At 42.8% G+C, this 23,278-nt stretch overlaps 1 protein-coding gene across 1 annotated transcript in view; it reads right to left on the bottom strand.

Moving 5' to 3' along the window:
- Positions 1 to 23,278, bottom strand: part of LOC115074789 (aminopeptidase N-like) — a 49,288-nt gene that overhangs the window by 5,272 nt on the left and 20,738 nt on the right. Inside the window, exons 9-18 of the mRNA XM_029574612.1 lie at positions 20,604 to 20,669; positions 19,167 to 19,336; positions 17,856 to 17,938; positions 17,143 to 17,270; positions 15,924 to 15,979; positions 12,247 to 12,394; positions 9,284 to 9,375; positions 7,590 to 7,700; positions 5,210 to 5,377; positions 909 to 1,049 (exon numbers count right to left, since the gene is read on the bottom strand). Of these exons, the coding sequence (XP_029430472.1) occupies positions 909 to 1,049; positions 5,210 to 5,377; positions 7,590 to 7,700; positions 9,284 to 9,375; positions 12,247 to 12,394; positions 15,924 to 15,979; positions 17,143 to 17,270; positions 17,856 to 17,938; positions 19,167 to 19,336; positions 20,604 to 20,669 (1,163 nt within the window). The remainder of the gene's footprint in view (positions 1 to 908; positions 1,050 to 5,209; positions 5,378 to 7,589; positions 7,701 to 9,283; positions 9,376 to 12,246; positions 12,395 to 15,923; positions 15,980 to 17,142; positions 17,271 to 17,855; positions 17,939 to 19,166; positions 19,337 to 20,603; positions 20,670 to 23,278) is intronic.

Here is a 23,278-nt window from a genome sequence, read left to right as displayed (position 1 = left end):
CCCTCCCGACTACACTCAGACTTGAGCCATGCTACTCCAAATTCAGAAAAAAACTAAAGACATGGCTCTTCCGACAGGCCTTCCCAGAATAATCTGCCTCCACTTGCCTACTCCTCTCATTCCCCTCGAACAATCCTCACACAAATGACTCTCAAATTGCACACTATTGACAGCTTTCTGTAATAGCTTTCTGTAAATATTGTATATAGCCCTTTGTAATTAACTTCCCTATTTACCTCTCAAAGTTGATGTTCCCTTTCATCTTACTGCACTATGTATTTACTCCCTCCCTTTTCCCCTCCCTGTTAATTGTATTTCTATCTTTCAGTTACAATGTAAACCGGTATGATGTTTGCATACTAATACCGGTATATAAAAGCATTAAATAAATAAATAAATAAATAAATAAGGGAGATTAGGTAGAGCAGGCAGGTAGAAGGACTAGGTTTGGTTTGCATCAGGGTATGCCTGCTTAAAGAGCCAGGTCTTGACTCCTTTTTGACAGAAATGAAAGAAAACAAGGATTCCGATACTGCTGACCTATTGCTAACCTGCTCTATTTTCTTTTTAGACCCTCCCTTACTGTGCATTAATATCATGCATTCTTTACTCCTTCTGAAGAATAAAGATCACAGTAACCTTTGGGACCAGGTTTAGTGCTGCTGCATGAATTGGCTGACAAAGAGTCAATATCCTTGTTGACAGCTCTGCACTTGATGGATTTCATTTCTAGAAGAAGAAAAGACAATCTATAGCTGTGCTAAAGTCTATCTCCTCCAGATCAGAAGAATGTGACTCGGAGTCGGGGACACACTTCTGTTTTTATTTGTCCATGTCGCTTTTTTTTTTTTTTTTTTTTTTTTTAATGTAGTACTGAGCAGCATTCAGTCATGAAACAGGGTACTCACTGTGTAAAAAGTTCCTTCCAGTTAGCGCAAACAAAATCCCAGGCTAAGGTCTGTCCTATGACATTACTGGCAATGGAAGTGATGGTGGAAGTAGCGTCTTGCCTCCGGATTTTATTGGGATCCAAGGCATATTTGAGATACCTGCGGGAAGAAAATTGCAATGAATAGAATTTATTATTAGAACAGAAATGGGTGAATCGATTACGGACTGATGTGACTCACCAATCACAGCTGGAGAGTTAACAATAGGACCATTTTCAAAAGGTATAGAGAAGGGCAACCAAAATGATAAAGGGGATAGAACAGCTCACATATGAGGAAATTCTGAAGAAGTTAGGGCTGTTCAGCTTGGAGAAAAGACGACTGGGGGGGAATATGATAGAGGTCTAAAAATCATGAGTGGAGTCAAACAGGTAAATGCAAATTGGTTGCTTACACTTTCAAAAAATAAAAAGACTATGGGCACTCAATGAAGTTATTAAGTAGCACATTTAAAACAAATCAGAAAAAAAATATTTTTCCACTCAATGTACATTTAAGTTCTGGAATTCATTGTCAATCAATGCCATAAAGGCAGTTAGCATAGCTAAGTTTAGAAAAGGTTTGGACAAATTCATGTAGGAAAAATCCATAAACCATTATTAACCAGGTAATAGAAACATAGAAATGACGGCAGAAGAAGACCAAACGGCCCATCCAGTCTGCCCAGCAAGCTTCGCACTTTTTTTTTTTCTCATACATATCTGTTACTCTTGGCTCTTAGTAACCCTTTGGTTCTATTTCCCTTCCACCCCCACCATTAATGTAAAGAGCAGTGTTGGAGCTACATCTTAAGTGAAATATCTAGCTTAATTAGTTAGGGGTAGTAACCGCCGCAATAAGCAAGATACACCCATGCTTATTTATTTACCCAGACTATGTGATTCGGTCATTGTTGGTTGTTGTCTGTATATAGATCCACTTTTCTTCATCCCCCCTGCCGTTGAAGCAGAGAGCTATGCTGGATATGCACGAAGTATCAGACTTTCTCCTCTGCCATTGAAGCAGAGAGCTATGCTGGATATGCACGAAGTATCAGACTTTCTCCCCTGCCGTTGAAGCAGAGAGCTATGCTGGATATGCACGAAGTATCAGACTTTCTCCCCTGCCGTTGAAGCAGAGAGCTATGCTGGATATGCACGAAGTATCAGTCTTTCTCCCATGCCGTTGAAGCAGAGAGCTATGCTGGTTATGCATTGAAAGTGAAGTATCAGGCTTATTTGGTTTGGGGTAGTAACCGTCGTAACAAGCAAGCTACTCCCAGCTTTTTGTGAATGCAAATCTTTTTCCACATTTCCTCTTGCCGTTGAAGCTTAGAGCAATGTTGGAGTCACAGTAACCATGTGTATGTTTATTGAATAAGGGTATTATCTCCAGGTTGTAGCTGTCATTCTCGCAAGCCACCCTCTCTTCATTCACATCCTCTAGACTTCATGGATCCACAGTGTTTATCCCACGCCCCTTTGAAGTCCTTCACAGTTCTGATCTTCACCACTTCCTCCGGAAGGGCGTTCCAGGCATCCACCACCCTCTCCGTGAGTCAGACCAAAACTGCAATATCGATACTTTTACCCGCACTGCAAATGGGCAGGGCCGGGGCGGGAGAGGGAAGAGCCAGCAGGCAAAGCACTGGCATGGAACTGGCACCTGCAAAGTTTGTGGTCTGCTGGTCCCCGAGATTTCAAAGGCAAACTCTGCAACGCGTTCCCCTTTGAAAATGTACTTGCATGCCCCCCTCCCATCCTAATAAGAATCATGTGTCAAACAGGTTCTCCAACGAAGGAACCCAACTTCAGAGATGCCAAGTGTGGTCCATCCTCAAGAGTGAGACTGAAGGCCAAGAAGTGAGATTGTTCAGGTGACCTGTCTGGAAAGATTTGAGGATTGTATTGCTTTGCAAGTGAAAGAGGTAACAAAAATTATTTCCTTGGTTTTTATTTAAATTGTGATTTTTTTTAATCCCATATGAAAAAAAAAGGATAAGAAACAAGCAAAGCGAAACTTGTCATTCAGTACACAGACCTCTTAGAGAATGTCAAATTAATATTTATATCAATTTATATGGTAATATTATTTGCTTTTGTTTGTACACTGTTTTGTAGCCTCTGTGGGAGAGGTGGTCGATAAGTTTGGGAATAAAAAAATAAATGATGGAATCCGTGCCCTTGGAACTGATCTCTCAGGGCAGCTCCCACCTCTGGGAGAACAAGTCCATGGACGCACTCACAGCTGGCTCAGCACGGCAGAGACGACCCGACGGGCGCACTCTCTACAGTCAGAGCCTCTCATCTGCCACGGGGGTCTCCTGGAGGCTCCTACGCGCGAGAGCAGGCACTCCCCCCTGTGTGCGAGCACGAGACAACCTCCGACTGCGCTAGTCTCATGCGCTATAGCCGAGAGATTTGGCAAGTCTGGTGGGTGGCTGGCAAACCGTTCTGTTTAAAATAATGGCTCAGGCCTTAGCTCTTCTGTCCTGCAAGGAAAAAACCTGTCACCTGTTCCAGCGCCCGACCTCGAGCTCCCGACATCTGCCTGCCCCTTCCAGGCTCCTTTCCCCATCTGTCACAGAACAGGAGGGGCACAGGTGCACCGTGGGCACCTGTCAGAAGCTCAGCTCCAGGTTGCACACCAGCACCTACCACGCAACTTGCTGGGTGGCCGCATTCAGCCACGGCAGGAACCAGGGCCACGTGGCAGGAGAATGATACCATTCAGGCCTTCCAGAGGCGGCTCATCCCCTCACAGCCTCTAGCACATCCACGGACGAGGCTGCGAGTGTACCTCACTATTACTAACCCCTTTTCGGAAGACAAATCTGGTCCAGTCTGAGGGAACTGGGCATGCCCCTGCAGAGAATGTGAGTGAGAGCGTGAACAAGAGCTGGAGAGCAAGAAAGCTGAAGCTGGCACAGGAGCCAACGTTTGATAACTATACTAATTATTATTTTTTTTTTTTTATATATTCCACTCTTCAGCACTTCAAAGCAGATTATATTCAGGTATTGTAGCTGTTTACACCTCCCTGGGTACGGTGAAGGAGTTTAATCAGTATTAGGGACAGCTAGCAATGTTTCGTGACATGGCGCCTGGTTTTCAGCAACCCAGCTCTCTGACAGAGCTTCTAACTGGTCTGAAAGGGAAGCGTCACAGCAATCTGCACACTTCCAGATGGAGGGATCTTGTCGAGGAGGACAGAGAAAGGAAGAGGGTCCCTTTTCTGACATGCACAGGTGTCTCCATGAGGCGCCGGAGAGAGTCGACGTCCTGGAGGAACGCAGAGGGGCAGTTGGAGCGCTGGTCTGCTCTCCGGAGAAGGTTTTCCAACTTCTCTTTCTTTCTAGTGGGCAGGGCACTTGTCTTTCCACACAGGCCTAGTGGGTCTGTGATCTCTACTGCTTGGTGGGAGTGGGAGAGTTTCCTCCGTGTTGTTTCTTACAAAGGGGGGAAAGCAGAAAGCTCACGATCTCTAGTGGTGCGCAAAAACAATCCAGAGCCGGCAGCTGTGCTCTATATTTTTGTGCAAGAGAAGTTAGTGAGGACCCTGCGTGTGCGGCCTTTGCAAGGTTTATCCGTCTCGGGCAGCGGGGAGTGGGCCTGCAGCACTTGCAGGTAGGCAGGAGAAATCTGTACCAACTGGAGCGGAGCCTCATTTATTTTCAAGGCAAGGCAGGGAAGCTGGGACCTATATTACTGCTCTCTTTTGTGTCTTTTTCTTGCTTGGATTGTGTATGCTTTGGAGAACATAAAACCTGGAAGCCGCTTCATTTTCCTACACGGTTCCTCATTTTTCAGTAAACTTTCAAGCTTTCTGATTGGTTCTGACTGAGCTGGAAGCGCAAAGGAGCAGGAGGAAATGTGATCACCAAATATATATCTAGAAAGAGAGAGAGAGGATTTCCCTGATAGGAATCAGCAGTTGGCAAATTCCGGAAGCGTAGCAGGAGACAGGCCTGTCTACTTGACTGAACTTTTCTCTCTTTTTTTTTTGCTGGTGTGGTCCGAGTGCCTACAAACCGACCTGCTTGAGCCAAGGAGCTGTGCGCCCTCCATTGGAGAATCGTTATCCCTAATCTGCAGTCACTTTTTCCACAGTGCCCCAAAATGGCTCCCTTGTCTACACAGGACCTTATGCAAAAAGGGGGTTGTACGTGCAAATTCCAGCCTATGATACAATATCAGCCCGTGAGGCTCAGGGAACCTGGCGTGATTCAGCAGAAGCTCCAGAGAGTTATTGCAGTGCATCTTGCCTCCCTGCCTCCTCACCTGTTCAAGATCCAGGGCTGGGTGCTACAGGCCAAGGCTGATCGAAGCTTATCCGCCTCTGCTGCCACGGTGGCATTCTGGAACATTTCCCAGGCAAAGTCCCACTCCTTTTCCCCACCTGTTGCTATGGCGCTGCAGTAAATGGAGGACCTCAGATTGGGGTGAATGCTAAGGGAAGGAAGAAGTTCATTGTCAGTTATTCTTAAACTCAAGGACCAACGCTTGACATGTGAAGAAGCACGAGTGTAAGGACTGACGAGAGCCCTTGGTGCTTCCACGTAATTGACGCAGCCTCGTGGGCAAACCCACAAGGCCTACAATTAGCAGCTGACAAACGGACTTGGTAGCAGGCCAGGCTGGAGCTTCACCTATACCAGCCACCTCCCCCTTGGGTTCTTGCAGTCTGCAGGATTTAGGTAGCGCCCTACAAGAGAAAACACGTCAAGAGTCCAAGACACACCAGGGTCAAGGCAGGCAGCTAGCAGGAATGGTCAGGTCCAAGCAAGTGGTCAGATGCAGGCAGCAGGCTAGAATACACAAAGTCCAGACCAAGGGTCAGGGCAGGCAGCAGATACCAGAGACACCATCCAAGCTAGAGTCAGTACCAGGGAGTGAAGCTAAAGGGATCAGGGAGACAGAGGGCCAGACAGAGGAGACAAGACCTAGGGTGGAAACAAGGTCAAGGACAAGGAACAGGACACAGGGAAGACAAAGGCAAAGCAAGGCACAGATAGCAGCCCACACTGGAGAACAAGGACACCAGGAAACCTGTTGCTGAGGTGCTAGCTGGTTGCAAAGGACTTCCTTATATACTGATAGGGGATGTGATGTCATCAGCCAGCACCATAGGAAGTACCGGCTAGGGGACCTATAAAAGGAAGTCCAACTTACAGGAAGTTCTACCCTGGGTCCTGGGAACACTGCGCTACTGGAGGCTATGCCAGAGTCACTTCGGATCAGAAGTGAGGGGTGTAACAAGTTTGACATTTTGACACCATTAATCTAAAGTCAGTAGTAGCTGCCCTGCAGAAGGCCCTCCTTTATACCAACCTATGACACTGTGAAATAGTTTTCCTATTATATTCATAGGAGAAAACTCTCTAAATGACCTTTACTCATCACCACATTATTTATATATTTCAGTGGTATCATCTTCATTGACATTAAGATTTGTCCCCTACACATGCAATAATTTCACCATGGTTTACCTCAAAAAACACAAAATTCCAGAGCCGGCCTGAAGGATGAGTGGCAGTGCCACTCAGAGGACCTGCATTTGGTCTTTTGCTTCCCGGGCTGGCCGGGGCTAAGGATGATGCAGAAGGGGCAGCGTTCACAGTCCCCGGGGGGGGGGGGGGGGGGGGGGGGAGATGGAGCCTTAATCACTGTGCAACAGCGCCATCTGGTGGCCAGACCTAGAAGCCACGTCAGCTGGGTTCTGGAGAGAGCTGCAGTTTGCCACCTGCAATGGCGGAGCTGACTCTGGGGCCAGGTGTGGCTGGAACATGAAATAGGGGGAAAAAGCTTGGAGGCTGGTTGTGATTGAGCTGGAAGCCCAAAGGTGCAAAAGGAAACTGCCAGGCCCAAAAAAAAATGTATGAATATAATTCCACCGATGGATGAGAAAATCTGTAGGAGACGTGGGGAGACAAACTTGACTCCCTGACTGAACTTCTTTCTCCTGGCACTTCCTTTCGTCTGGGAAATCTCTGGAAGTCCTGTGCACTCTTTTCCTACACCCTACCCCTGTGCCATCTAACGTACGTCAAACATGCTGGAAAAGGTCACTAATTATTCTTAGCAATGGGCCTGGATGATGCTTTCAAATTTTGACTCGGAAAGAGAACTTTTCATTTCAGTGAGGCTTGTATTTGTTTTGGGAAAATGCATCCCTTAAAACATGCAGCTGCATCTAGTCATAATGAGTTATTTCAGAAGCATTTATTTCGATTCATTCCATGATAAGCCTCAATTCTGCAATTAAAAAAAAACATAAGACCAAGCTGCTTTTGTGCTCTGGACTGTGGTGTTGCTGAAGTTAATTGAGAAATGAAGGCATGTGCGTGCCTGACAAGAATGTGGATTGTGATTAATATCCAAATAAATATCTGACTGGATTAACACAAATTCTACTGAAGAGATACAAGAAACATTTTTGGACTGAATTCAGCAATTTCATTACATTTTTCATGCAGTTATTAAACTAGGAAACATTTTAACCCAAAGAAATTGACAAAACAGACTCTCTTTTGATTTCAAGAAAACTATCTACTGAATTTCGCAGATCCCATGAATTGTCCACTATTCCCATGTTTCAGAACTCCAGGAACACGTTTCTAACATTAACCAAGCGACTTGTACATTCATAACAGAAACTCACATGTTATTGCCAGCATTGTTCATCCAGTTTTCAAATAACCGAGAAGCCAATGTCCGACAGGGTGAGAAATCATTAGAGCAAGCTGTACTGATGGCATTCACTTCATTATATCTAGGCAAAGAAATAGTACAAACTCTAGTTAATCATCTATCTATCAACCTATCACAATAAATATCTACTCTAAGTTCAAGTTTTGGTTTATTTGAGAATAAAGTAAAAAGTCTACTCTAAAAAAAAACATTTGTCCCTCTTCTCATTTTTCTTGATTTTTTTTTTTTTTTTAAGTTTCAAACAGGCTTTATTGTAATAAAGAAAGAAAGACAATATAATAAGGAGTTGAACGCACTGGCGGTAATATTCAGTCACTGGCCAGATTGCAGCTGCACTAATGAATATACCCAGCTATCATAAAGTTAATCAGATAAGTTTATCTGGCTATCTTTAGGATTACTCTAGGACACAACCAGAGTTAGCTGGATAAGCTGTCTGAGTTAGCCAGGTTATCTTCACACAGGAAGGCCTCTGAAGCACCCCTATACAATCCAGCTACATTTCAGACAAGTTATCTGGCTAAACCTCAGCCGGAGAAGTGGGAGAAATGTTGGAAAGTGCCATTTCTCTGGATAACTTGTGAATTATTTGGATAAATGCTACCGAATATTGACCCCACCATGCTGAAATCCTGTTGGGTCAACAGTGAATGCCCAAGGAAAGCCTAAGAGCAACTACGGGAGAAAATATTCCATGTTGTAGCCTACGAGAAAGAGACAATAAAAGAGGATAATAAAGAATCGTCAAATAAATGGAAAACAGGTCTGGTTGGAGAATGAGATATGCTCAGCCCTGATGCCTGATCCATTCTAGCATCAAACTTACAGTAGGTCATCATCCAGCAGACGCATGCAAGTGGTGGCGAGTCAGAACATGGCCAACACAGAGAAAAAAACGACACAGCCTACAATAAGACACCCCACCTCCAGCCTTTCATCTCTATATGCTCTCGTCATGTCTTCCATAGTGCCCACAAGGGTACTAATTTTGCTCCAATATTTCAATAGGGGATTTATCCCAAGGACTGTAGAGCTAGGTCAAGGCAGGAGCCTAAGTGGCTGATAAGAGGGAGCTCTCTATTTTACACTATTGCTTGCTGTCTTTCTTTCTGTGCAGTGCCACCATATTAGTCCCATCTTCTTAGAGGCACTGCAGTTATTGTTGCTCTTAATGGAGGGAGGAAATCAGCCGGGCGCTCCTGCCCACAGCTGCGTGCTGAAAGGACGTGGATCCTTCTTTCTCCTCTCAGCAGCGACCTTGGGCTTCAGTTTTTATTTTATTTTTTCCTTGGAATTTCTCAGCCTTTATTGTCACAAACAAAACTGGGAGAAAGTCAGTGGGAAAACCAAACAAACAAGGAGCCATCTTTCTCCCCCCACCCCCTCCCCTCCACTGATTTTCCCCCATTTTTGTTCATTATAATAATAAACATCCCAGGGAAAATAAAATAAAAACTGAAAACAGAGGTCCCTAAAGTAAAGGATAAGTAATGCTGATTTCCTTTTTAACCTGCCAGTCAACTATTGCTCACAGACCCCTTCAATTATCCTGCTAACTGAGCCTGGTGGGGCCTGTTCTGCAGAGCCAGCGAGACGATTTCTACAAGGCACTGAAACAAGGCTCATTTTATGCTGGAAACTTACTGCTCCATCAGGGTTTCAGGGCGATAGCTCCAGTTTCCTGTCAGACTTTCAAAATGCTTGAACAAGGGACAGACTTGTTTCTGAATGTACCTCTGTTGAAAGGAGAAAAATTAAAAAAAAACAACCCATGGCTTTACGACGTGTTATAAAACATTTTTTTATTATACTGAAATAATGACTAAAAATCTAACGAGTCTCATTTTACAGAGGGGAAGGAAGAAAGGAGGAAAACGATTCAGAGAAAGCAAAGGCCGGCCCGGTGACCGAGCGGCAGTGCCACCTGCTGCCGTGTGAAGGACCTTCAGGTCTCCCACCGCCCGGTTTGGCTGAAGCTGGTAAAGCTGCGGAGGCTTTTAGAATTCACCTTTAAATTTCTCGCTTTAAAGGTAGCGCATTAACGCCGACATTAATGCAGAAAACTATAATGATACATCCCTGAGGAGTCGGTACATTTCTCATGTTAATGGGTCTGCATTAATATTTGCATGTTTTAGTGCTCGTTATTTAATTACGTGTTCATAGACAATGAGCTGATTTGCATAATTATTTAGCTCATCTGTTTTGCATAGCTAAATAACAGGTTAAAAGTGTCGTTAAGGTCTGTAATTGACGTAATGCGTGTTAGCAGCTCTTTTAACATGCGTTATTTAACTATTGTGAGCATTAGAACATCGGACTCTCTGTATTTTTTGGATGCGCCTGGCTCTCTTGATCTTTAGTTTACAGCTTATTCCTTTCCCAGCTCCCTCTGTTTGATTTTTTCACCTTTTCTATGGGGCCGATGTAGTAAGGTGTGCTGAAGCTGTGGTGGGTTTGCGCGCACGTTTTCCCGCGTAAAGCCGTATACGGGGATGTAATAAGTGTTTTGTGCGCAGGAAAAGAGCGCATACAAACGTGCTTACTGACCTGCGTTTTTTTTCTGCGCGAGTGCATGCTAATGGCATGCAAAGGAGGCGATTACCTAGTCATAGGCAATGCAGGGAGCCATGGTAATGCTAGTGCAGCTTTTTTAACAAGGGTTTTTTTTACTGCCACAGTCAGGGGCATGAGTTAAGTGACATTGCCTATCGTGGAGCTCAAGTGGCAAGATTCATTAGGCACCTTTCTGGGTGACCGATTGTCCAGATTCGCGGCCAGAAGGGCACCTATCTTGGCACCCGAGCAACCAGATTCATGATTAGCTAGGCCCTTTTCTGGGTGCCCGATCGTCCAGATATGTAGCCAGCTGAGCACCTAATCTCACTGCCATGCCAGTGTGAATTATCACTTGTGAAAATATTTGCCATTTTTTTGCAACACAGAGTTATTTAAAATATTAAAAATACATTCCAGGGTCATGCTTTCACAGAATAAGGAGACCCATTCGCTCACTTGCTTTTATGCACGGATTATCGGCGTAACTTTTCAGCACGGATGCGGCCGCTTATTACATAGGGCCTTACTGCGCTTAGGTACGCATGTTTCTTCATGATTGCGTGGATTTCTGCTCGCAAATCATTTGCATAATTTTTTTTTTACATCCCGCTGAAGCGCCAGCTTTGGCTGCTCGTGGAAATCAAAACCCGTGCTCATAACTAGCGCCCGTTTTGCCACAGATCTTATTACACTGGCCCCTATGAGTGTGCAGTCTGTTTTATGGTTAGGGTTTACAGTATTCAGATCGGTTTCTTGCAGAATTTCTCTGGATTTCCTTTGCTTAGGGGCTGGAATTTCTCCACTAGGAGGTCTTCATCTCTCCAATTTTCTGTTCAGATTCAGTAAGCATAGACCACCAGGAGCCTGGTCCAATACCCATTCTTGAGATTATCAGCAGGGTTTGGAAATGTGGAAATAACCGAAGCGAAAAAATGCCAGAAAATGTGAAAGCTTATGAATTGCAGAATTTTCAGTTTTATTGTCCCTATGCTTTCTCGATGTCCCTGGAAATAAGCAGCGAGACGGGATGAATGGGTCGTACCTTTACCCTAATATATCAAGAAAGCATGGCAGTGTTACTCCTGGATGCACTAAGCCGCAATATTTTATCACAGGAGGGTCCCACTCTCGCGGGGGGGGGGGGGGGGGGGGAGGGGGTGGCAGCACGATAGTGGGGCCTCTGTGGCTGCGAGGCACATTCTTGGGTCTGGCGGCCAAACGCAGCGAGACACAAGAACACGGCAGGTGGACCTTTAAAGCATTGACGGTCCCAACTTCCTGGGCCTGCCATCACCTTAAAAGGCCACTGCCCCCCCCCACCCAAAATCACGGCAAATGAGGAGGTTGAGCAGGGGTCAGTGCTGACCTCCATCTCAACCCAGGGCTGCCAGTTCAGGCTGCCCCGACCCCCAAAATGTAAAAAATTTTAAAAGACCTGCGCGTCAATGGCTCAGACCCAATCCCGATCCCCCTGCCCCAAGTGACATTGATAGCCCCCCCCCCTCCGATTTAAAAGAGGAAAGGAACGGGGCCCCACCCCACCCCCAAAAGGAAAAAAAAAGAGAAGTCCGGCCCTCGCCCACTACCCCCTCCCCCAGCCCCCCCCCCATACCTAAAAGCAGATCCCTCATCGGGGCCAGATGTTCTCTCGGCGTCATTTTCCAAAATGTGACTGGGGTAAGGACCAGGTATGGGACCAGGTGGCGAAGGTGGAAACTTTGGGATTCACGTTAGACCAGACATTTAATGCATTTCAAACAGGCGTTATTTTATCGCGGCCGGCCATCTTCTTGGTCAGTCACATAAAATTGACTAGTAATGGCCTTCTTTGCATGCATTTGCATTATTCATGTATGCAAATCACATACAAAGAAGGCCATTGTATAGGAGAGATGTATATTATTGTGCATATAATGAGATATTGGAAGATACTCTATATGCTATATAACGTGCTCTAGAGCATTAACACGGCTTGATGCATTACACAGTTAGGTGTAGTAGTTTCTCTCTCCATTACAACATAAATCATATAGAATGAGACACCCTACCTTCATTGGTCCATAAACTTCACTGCGGTCAAACATCTGTCGGAAGTAGCTCAAGCTCCCCAAAGCAGCCTGCCACGGCATGTACTCTGTTTCGTTAATGAGAAATTTGGTTGTGTCCAATGCAGTTGTTGTAGTTAGACGCGTAGCCCTAAAATAAATATGATATACTATTTCATAAGAACATAAGATTTGACATACTGGGTCAGACCAAAGGTCCATCAAGTCCAGTTTCCTGTTTCCAACAGTGGCTAATCCAGGTCACAAGTACCAGGCAGGATCCCAAAAGGTTGATAGATTCCAAGCTGCTTATCCCAAGGATGAGCAGTGAATAGCCCCACATACACCTTAATAATGGTTTATGGACTTTCCTTCCAGGAACTTGTCTAAACTTTTGTTAAACCCAGGTAGATGAACATCTTTCACCACATATTCTGACAATGAATTCCAGAGTTTAGTTATGTGTTGAGTAAAAAAGTATTTTTTCCTATTTGTCTTAAATGTATCACCTGGTAATTTCATTACATGTCCCCTAGTCTTTGTACTTTTTGAAAGCATAAACAGCAGATTCGCATTTACCCATTCCAATCCACTCATTTTATAAACCTCTATCATATCTCCCTTCAGTCGTCTCTTCTCCAAGCTAAAGAGCCCTAACCTCTTTAGTCTTTCCTCATCGGGGAATCGTTCCATCCCCTTTTTCATTTTGGTCACCCTTCAGAGAGTTGCGTTTACGCACCAAGGAGCTACAATAAATGCAAGTGGATTTCTTGCCAAAAGGATCAGAACAAGAATATAAATTATAAATCGCAATGTTCCTTTTTATTGTTGTCCATAGGTCATGAGTACCTCTTAAATTGCCTGCTCCTGACAAAACTTCCTTAACACAATCACTCATTTTTCTGGAAGTCAGCTCTTCTGAAGTCCAGGATCCTCATTCCAGTATTGTTCGGTACTGGTCCAGTGTTTATATCAAACCGCTTTATATAGCGATCACTGGACCCTAAATTGTTTTTTTTTTTAATTTACACCTCCGTAGCAGAAGTAACGTTAAGTGGCATTGGACCTGAACATGCACCCAGGCACGTACGTATTTTCAGGGATATCTCTTGGTCTCACCACAGAGCACCCACATGCATCAGGAGATGCGCACACATGTAAGGGACTTTTAAAGTCCACTGGAGTCACGCATGTCCCACATGCACGCAAATCTCCCGATTGTGGTGCATGCTGGGCTTAAAATATCCCTGTAAATGTGTGGTTTTCTTTCAAGGGCTTAAATTTGTGTCTTTTGATCCTTTGCATCTCGGACAGTTCATTTTGGATAAGTGTAACAAGGCTCCATTAGCTGGTTTAGACTTGGAGGGTGGTACATCAATTAATTTGTTTAGTCCATTTTGCTTAGCTCATTTTTAATTTTTTTTTCTTCTTACTTTTTCTCTCTCTGATCTCCCTTGATGGGGACTTGTAATGGTTTGCCTATTGCTGTTATATCATGATGTATTGCATTTGTTTATTGTATCATTATTTCTTTTGCCTTATTTCATGTAAATGATTTGAAGTTGAATAAAGTAAAAAAAATAGCAGATGGATGCATATGTAGCCTCTACTTGTGTAACTAGAATTTTATAAAAGTAAAAAATCCACACATATTTTCACTTTCATGAGCACATATATATATATACGCATAAAAAGGCAGCTGTCTAGGAGCATTCTGGGGCGGAGCCATCATTTATGCTCTTAAATTGCTATTTTAAGAGATTTATGTGCATAGATTTGGCAACTTATCTAATTTTACTCCTGGTAATTATCTTGAATAATTGATATCAGACTTGTGTATTATTGGCTGGGTGGGAGGTCTGGGTGAACTGAAGGGAGACCCAGGAGGGTTTTGATGACTTGGAGAAGGACTGAGCAAACTGGTGAAGTAATTGGTAAACTGGTTAATTTCATGTATGCATGCATGTTTTAAAATTTGCCAACTTACGCAAATAGGCTCTACTTAATTTTTGCGCATAAAATATACATGCGTGCATTTTAAAAATAGGTAGGAAAAGTACGCACATTCAATGCACTGATATATACTGTTTCAATGCATTGCATGTATTCACGTGTGAGCATTCATATGTGCGAATGTGCTGGGGTAAAGATATGCATATTTTATAATTTACGGGTATATGCATCACGTGTAGTTTGAAAACTATCCTCTGTTTTTTATTTTTTGGAGCATTATAATAGAAAAGAAGCTTAAAACATTTTTAGGGGGGGGGGGGCCATGATTTTACTATAGTGAAAAAGAACAATATAAGAGTTATTATACTTTAGTAATTGTTAATTACACATATGAGTGCCCCTTATATTCAATAGTGTTGAAATATTTCAATAGACTGAAATGGAAAGAGCTTCATCAGATTATTTTTTCACAGTAATTTTATTTCTATATTATATATAAGTGAAAACAGGTTTGCTCCTGTACAGAATTCATTTTGCATTTAATAATTTATTTTCACTATGCAGCATAAGCGTGTAAGACAAATGGACTTTTAACTAGTAATGAGCATAAGCAAACTGGAAATCACATAGTGGCCACACACATTAAATTTCGGAACTCCCTACCAAAAGATCTGAGAACCCAACCCAATCTCAAAATGTTCAAAAGAGACCTAAAAACATTGCTGTTCTGCAAATTCTACACTGACCTTCATATTTCTGAACATCCTAACTCCCAATCGAACTTTCATCCAAAAACCTCAAAATAACTTCTCTCCAACCAGGACAAACAATCCCTCCTCCTCCCAATTAATGATACTTTCTGCACTTGAAATGTTTAACCTCTGTTTAATATGCACATTGTTATACTTTTGCACAATTGTTAAGAGAGTTACAATTTAAATTTTGTAACCCGTTATGATGGCTTTACCCAATGACGATATATAAAACTCAACAAATAAATAAATAAATAAACAAATAAACAAACAAAAATCCAGAAAAGTCTAATTTTTATACAATGGCTTGCACTTCCTCCTGGAAGCAGCTTGTGAGGTGGAGGGCATCACAAATTTGCCTTTGCACAACAGGGGGGCAATGAAGTCACCCGTCTAAGACCCTCCACAACATAGACAGGACCCAGGAACATGCAGGAAGACTGCCGTGTCACCTGCGGTAAGATAAGATACTGCGCTTTTACTGAGCTTCAGCAGGAATGTGTCTGAAGGAATGCAGAGGGACTGTGCAGGAGGAAATGCTGGTTCTGGGTCTTGAAGCAATGGAAGTCGAGATGGATCAAAAAAAAAATCCGGACTCTTTGTGAGTCACAGATCTCTTGGTGCTGCACTAAGCATTAGGACTTAGCATGAAGCCTGTCGTTGCCCGTCATTCCAGCTCAAAGATTATTTATTTAGCCACTTGTGATATTCCATCTTTTCCAATGCTGCTCTGAAGGCAGATTGCCATAGATTTAAATGAACAGAGGCATCTGAATAGCCTTTAATGAATCAGAATGCGCAAATTAGGGTAGCATTGGAATCCAGCGTGGGAGACCCATTTCTGAATAGTTTAAACCCAGATAGGTGTGAGCTCATTAAAATGCACATCACTGTCCAAGTTCGGGTCAGTTGTCGGACGTTTCAACTGGTTTTGCTGTTTGCAAGGCACACTAAGTTTTCAGAAGAAACACTTACCTTGCTAAGTTAAAGGCGTCATCGATTATCTGAACTCGATTAAGTACCGGAATGGCCTAGAAGACAGACAGACACACACACACACACAATTAGTATAAGACATGGACCTAATGAAAGATTTGGGAAACCAGAGCAAAGGGAAATTGTATAATTCATTTAGTTTGAATTTAGAGGGTCCATGCTATTAAAAGATCACTATTGAAATGCAGAACTTTATTCTTGTGCTCATGTTTTGTATTTATTTATTTTTAAAATGTGCATGCCGCGTCATCTAACGTTACTGATGAAAAGAACAGAAAGTTGCAGAATGCTTCAGACTGTTTGCAATCTGTTTGCTGCAGGCTGCTTGCAGATCTGATGAGCTTCCAATTTCTGCAGATCACATGCATTCTGCCATCGAGTCCATGACAAATATACATTTCAGAATTTTGCAAACTAGATTTTTCATGGGGGGAAAAAAAACCCATTTTTCCTATTTGCAAATTCACTTGAGTAAGAAAAATATAACTTTACATTTCCTTAGAATTATATGCCAGCCCTCTAACCAAAAGGCTAATAGTAGAGAAACTTGCTGTTAACTGCCTTTAAGGAATTAAAGAATATCAAGGCACTGCCCTGAACACCAAAGAAAAAAGAAAACAGGACAAAGAAGAAAGAGAGAGGATGACTTTCAAACAGCCACACGGGCGCACATGTACACGCGTGTGCCGGCTCGTTCCTAGGGACGCGGCCGTTTTACAACATACACGTGTATATGCGCACATGAAGGGAGATTTTCAAAGGGACGCACCAATGTTATAACATGCGCACGTCGCCGCACGCATGTTATAAAATGATACCCGCGCGTCCGATTTTGTATCAGCGCAAGGGTCGCCACTCGCGCATAGGGTGGGGAAATATTTGTAAAAGCCGCGCAGCGACACTGGTATGCCGACCCTTGTTCCCTCCCAGTCCACGCCAATATAGGAGGGAACTTCCCTATCCCCCTGCGTAGCCTTCCTCCCTTTTCCCCTCTCCTCCCCGACCCCTAAACCCACCCTAACTACCCTAGATCTTTTTGTTTAAGAACATATCCACTCGATGGAGCAGGAGTAAGTGCCGGCGCATGCTTCCCCGGGATAGCGCCATCCCAAATCATCACCAGAACAGTAAAGGTTGATGATCATCTACGAATCTTGAAGTTCTTAGGTATAAGTAACCCACAAATCTGGGAACGTACTGTGTGATTCGTTTGCAGCTGCCCAAGAAGCCTTTGCCAGTTCGCAGAGTCATAATTAACCCTGTAATATCCTTTCACATCAACATTGACCAGGAGCCAGTCAGATGTTTGAAAGATGTTGTCAGTCGCTATTGAAAACATGCAGAGAAAAAGAGAGAATGTTTTATTAGGAATTGAGCTCCTCTTTTACAGCCTACAGAACTGATCTTGAGAGAACGGTTATCAGAAGGAAATGTTCAACAATTTGTTTGAATTTAATAGTGAGCTATGTCTGGGACAGTGGCTTTATGTGAGACAAGCTGTGGGTGGTATTGCTGACAAATCTCCTGGACGGTACTGGCAGGTTATCTTGGGAATCATAATATTGCTATTTCCCTCAGATGGTGGGGTTTGACTAGTCTAGAATAATTCATCAGTGGAGGACCTATCATAGACCAGCATGGTGGTATTTGGAAAAACCATGAATGATGGTACCAGGGTGGCCCAGGAGCTATAGCAATAAGTTATCCAGTAATGGCAATACCCCTATTTTTCGAGATTGTAGTACTAATGTAATTCTAGAAAATCCCATAGATCATGGTGCAGTATAGGAATTGCTCATTGATGAATGTAGCATGACATTGGGTAAACATTGTTTTGTAAAGTATCTCTGAACTGCACAGCTATAAACGACGATAACACATATTTGTTTTCAATAAACAAGCAATAGATACCTGAACTATCTTGCAGCCAGTAATAATAACTAGGGTCTTGTATTCCGTTTTTCATCAATGAGATTGGTACAATCCACTTATAACTATAAATGTTAAAAAAAAAAATGTTATCATTACTGTAGTGTGAAATCAATCCCACTCAACATGATCATACATTCTCCTAACTCTCAATCAACACAATATTTTAGTGGTGTGGAACTGTCATTGCTTGCCAATGCATCATTAATTACCCTTGATGCACAATAACTACCCTTTCCATTACCTACTAGTCAGACATAAGTTGTTACAGGTGACAGCTGCTCAGATGCCCAGAGACAGGGCATAGAAAATGGTAAAAATGAAGCTGCTACTACAACAAATGAAGACCAAAGTGTTTTTTTATTTAACAATACAATTGTTTGAAGTGTAAGAGGCAAGTTAAGGGAGAAGCTGTTCTCAATAACTGGCCCCATTTTATGAAACCTATTACCGGCATGCAGTAAGATGTTCAAGAAGCAGTTGAAAACACATATCTGTTTCACCAGGCCTTTTATTAATGCTTTTCATGTTCCATCATCATGGCGTAAAAGTAAGCATACAATATAAAAAACATCATTTTCATATTTGCTTAAATTAGGAATAGCTCATGTCTGTTTCTGTTATTATTGTATTGTTTTTTATTTTTCAGTTGTTTATATTTGTTTTGGTAATTTATTGTTTTTAATTGTTTTATAATACTTTATGAATGTATAATTCTTGTACGCTGCCCAGAACATGGGATGGTGTGGCCTATACATTTCCAAATATGGAAATAAATAAAATGGTGATTCAAACTAGGGTATGATTCCTAATTTCTCGATTCTATAGGTGTCAGAAGTCATACCTATTAAACAACTTTTTAATAAAGGTCTAATTGAAAATGGAATACACTGTAGCATTGTAGCCAAGTCTATCTTTACAAGGAAAACAAATCATTTCGAAAAAGTTGTCTATTTTATCTGTAAGTTTGGGATAAGAGAGCCCGGGGAGCTTTCTGCCCCTCTACTGGCATCTATAAAGAAGCCTTGAAAAGTCTGCTGACAAAGCAGCAGGAGGAGAGAAACCCAGACTGATCCCAGAAAATTTCAGAAAAAGTAATTTTTCTTTAAAAATGCAGTTTTCAATATATTTATAGTTATCAACATAGGTATATTCATTCATTCCTCTTCGTGACTGCGATGGCACATAAGTTTTGCACAAGAGAGCACCATCGCTGCCAATGTACATATTAACGTATTGGACCATATACACCAAATAAATAAAGCGAGCATAGCGATTGCAGCCTATACTTACTTAAATGGTGATGGGCGCTCAGGCTTTGAGTTAGGATCAAGAAGGAAATGTTCCTGGGTGACACTGCCGTTGGCTGTATTCACTGTTACCACAGGGAAGCCCATTTGCAGGGTCCACGTGTCCATGATTTCCTTTATCGATTTGGGTAGATTGCTTGACGCATTCACTGCCTATGAGGGAGGAAGGCATTAGCAGGAGAGTTTGATTATTATGACATTCTCGTTCGCTGCTGGATGCTCCTTGCCTTTCCCTATGTTCCGCAGATAACAATCCTGATCCGCTCCCATCTACCTGCCTCAGAGGGTTTTCGGTTGCAGGGCCTATGCTTTACAATGCCTTAACATTAGAACCGTGGAAAATTGAGGATTATTCGCCTTTTCATAAAAAGCTTAAGGTTCTTTTTTTTTCTGATAGTTTTTTGTTAATTTTTAAATCTGAAATAGTTAATATATTGCTTTTGAGGTTTTGTTTTTTTTTTTGTGGCCTTGGGTTTGCTATCTTTTACAATGTGCGTTTAATTGTAAACTGCCTAGAATGGCTTTGTTACTATCAGCAGTATCTAAAAGATTTTAAATAAACAAATCCTGCCTTGGGAGATGCTTGATTTGTTGGCATGGATTTCTCCAGGGATCCCAAATACTGCTCCATGTTGGAATTCCATGATGGAACTTTCCGGTTATCAAAGAAGTGTCCAAGATAGGTGTGAGATAATAATAATAATAAAAAAAAGATTGCAAGCAGCACCTGCCTACAGTCAATGTTTTGCATTGTAGCCTGATTAAAACAGTTGACTATATTATGAACTATACTGTCCCCATACTCTAATGAGTGTCGCCAACAGCTGGTGATATGCCAGTCTGTAGCCACGTTCTATAAGAAGTACAGCTAAGTGTCTACAGTGTGTGCTGCACCACTGAGAAACAGAATGCAGGGGGTAGCTACAGCTCCCATTTAGCTTGGGTCACATGACAATAAGCCAAGTTTGGGTCACAGCATCATGCTGACGACGCTAAGGGCACAAGCAAGACAGAAAAAGTGCAAAAAGCCAGCAACATTTTGCAGAGTGCTTCTTTTTGGTCGAGGTTTTAATTTCCTGCAATTTCTGGAAAAGCAAACTAAAACTTAACAGAAAATATCATACAAAGGTTTGCCCAACAAGTTTTGTCCAGTCTATGTATCTGGCCAGAAATGATAAACGTTCAAACACGCAAATCCTGTCATCATTTTAATTAGCACTAGGTAGCTCCAGCCACCATGGTAAAAAGAATCAGATTTTTATTAAAACAATAAAATAAAATAATTGGATAGCTGGAGACCATTGGTATCTCCTTCCTGAGTGGCCCACATGTGCAGTCGCTGTTTCCTTTTCTAATGCACCCTGCAACCAAACTACAAAAGGGAGGACCTGAAGGATAGGCCCTCAGGTGCAGTACCTACGTTTTGCAGGTGTGTCCACAAGTCACTGTAAATGGTGTTCCCATACGAAAATGTAGTGAGGTAAGACTGTGAAATTAAAAGAAATAAAAAAAAAGGTTATTTCAAGATAAGCATGGTTCACCATTACAGTGTTGTTTTTAGCAGGTTTGCCATTTTCTGTTATTCCTTGCGACATTTTTCTTTCAATGATTTTCTGGCCTGGCAGTTCCCACTGCTCTATGTTGGGCTTCTGGCTCCAGCAGGCTACTGTGGTTTTTTTCCCTGTTGTGTTATCCGCCTTCCCCCTACCCTCCCTCACTTGGCTGTCACAGCAACGGGTACTTGCCTAAGAGGCACAGGCCCCTGTTCCCTTCAGTCTGGGGCACGTTAGCTATATACCAGGCGTCAGGACGCCCCTTCCTCACAGGGACCTCTGCAGTGTCCCCAGCCCCAGCCGACCAAAGGATCAGGGAGCCAAGTTCAGAATCCCAACCGATCTCCCATGCAGCCTGCAGAATGCTCACATTTTTATAGCAATATTTTCCTGCTTGCATGAAGGTAACAAGAAAGCTGATTTAGCTCATTACTTACTTACTTATTTATTTATTGTATTTCCAGCAGTTTCCTTCTGCTCCTGTGAGCTTCCAGATCAATCAGAACCAACCTCTACTGGGCTAGGGAATGGGTACCCAACCCAGCCTTTGGGAGACACCTAGATGGTCAGATTGTCAGGATATCCACAAGGAATATGCATGGCTTTGCCTCCATTACATGCAAACATATCTCATGCATATTCATTGCGGATATTCTGAAAACCCAACTGGCAGGGGGGCCCCCAGGACACATTTGGGTACCACTAGCCCAGTCAGTGCTGTGATTGCCATTAGCCAGGAGGCTACAGACTGCAGTTTCTACACAGCCCAATATGCTTGCACTCTAAGTTCAGCCAGTAGGTGTCACTGTTGAGCAATGGCTAAGACTCACTTACCCTTCCACGGGTGCTGTGAACGCTGCCTCTGCAGCATCCCCAGTGCTGGCCAACCCGGGAAATGGAAGACCTGGAATAGGGACCACACGCTGGTCCTCTGTATGGCAGTGCAAAGTGCAATCAGGGAACCATCCACTTGATTGGGAATTCATAATTTCAAGTTTGCATTAGTCGTTGTCTTTAATTCAACACAAGCCTAACTGATGATGGGATGCAGCGCTGCAGTCAGATGCAAGACAGTGTACCCCTCCTAATGAGCACCAGGAAATTCCCGCCCCCATCTCTGGGAGAGTTCTGCCTCTCTACTGATTATTGTAATGCACTTCTACTGGGTCTACCATACACCTCACTAAGACCATTACAGGTTTTGCAAAACTCAGCTGCAAGAGTTTTAACTGGCAAAAGTAAAAGAGATCACATCACTGAAACACTGGCTGAACTACACTGGCTTCCCATTGAACAAAGAATTCAATACAAAACACTGTGCACCATACATAAGTTAATACATAACGAAAACGCAGAATGGTTAAATACAGCCCTTCGAGTACACATCCCTAATAGAACCCTAAGGTCAGCAAACAAAGCACTCCTGCCTATTCCATCAGTCAAAACAGCATGACTAACACAAGTAAGAGAGAGGGTGCTATCATTGGTAGGACCCATACTATGGAACACCATGCCCTTGGAGTTAAGATTACAAAGATACAGCAAAACCTTTAGAAAAAGGTTAAAAACCTGGCTCTTTAAACAAGCTTTTCAGAAAGAGAAAGGAGAATAGAAACCAGGGACAGGCAAAGCACGAGCAATTAAAACACCCACACACACTGCTGTACTCACTAAGTGTGTAGTTTTTTAATAGAGAGCGCACCATCACTAAAGGACAAGATACAATTATAAAGTTAGTTCTGTACTCAAAACCGAGATAGAGAGACTTGGACATGATTCATTACATTTAACAATTAACATTGATCACAAACTATGTTACCGAACCTTATGGCACCTATGTAAACGGACAAATTCTATTATCATTACTTTTATGTGCCTTAATGTAAACTGTTGTGACGGTCCCCACCAAACGACGGTATAGAAAAGTTTTAAAATAAATATGGCACGGAGCCTTGCCCATTCTGCTTAGGGCAGACAGAGAAAGGAACAAAACCTGAACCAGGTAACTTTCAAAGATTAAAAAACCCCTATTGCCTTGAAAGAGTATATAAAACTTTATGGTATAATACAGGGTAGGCAACGCCAGTCCTTGCGGGTTGCACACCGGTCGAGTTTTCAAGATATCCACACTGCATATGTATGAGATACAACTGCATGCACCACCTCCACTGCATACAGATAGAGCTATGTATATGCACAATTTCCAAACCCAGGCAAGGGGGTCTGTGTGAAATGTGCCCTCCTCTCTCCGGCTAAATGTGTGCACAGGGTCTCATAGCACACAAGCTTTTAATTGGGTTAAAAAGGAAGCTTTCCTGGGTGTTTGTTTAGCTTGGAGGAAAACAGTGTGTGTGCGTGAAACAGGGCGTGTACGTGAAACAGTGCGTGTACACAAAACAGCATGTTTACACAAAACAGGATATGTAGATGAAACAGTGCGTGTACACAAAACAGTGCGTGTACACAAAACAGCATGCTTACACAAAACAGGGTATGTAGATGAAACAGCGTGTGTACGTGAAACAGTGCGTGTACACAAAAC

The sequence above is a fragment of the Rhinatrema bivittatum genome, chromosome 13 (genome assembly GCF_901001135.1).
Source record: "Rhinatrema bivittatum chromosome 13, aRhiBiv1.1, whole genome shotgun sequence".
Taxonomy (NCBI): domain Eukaryota; kingdom Metazoa; phylum Chordata; class Amphibia; order Gymnophiona; family Rhinatrematidae; genus Rhinatrema; species Rhinatrema bivittatum.
This window is presented reverse-complemented; position numbering and strand designations above follow the sequence as displayed.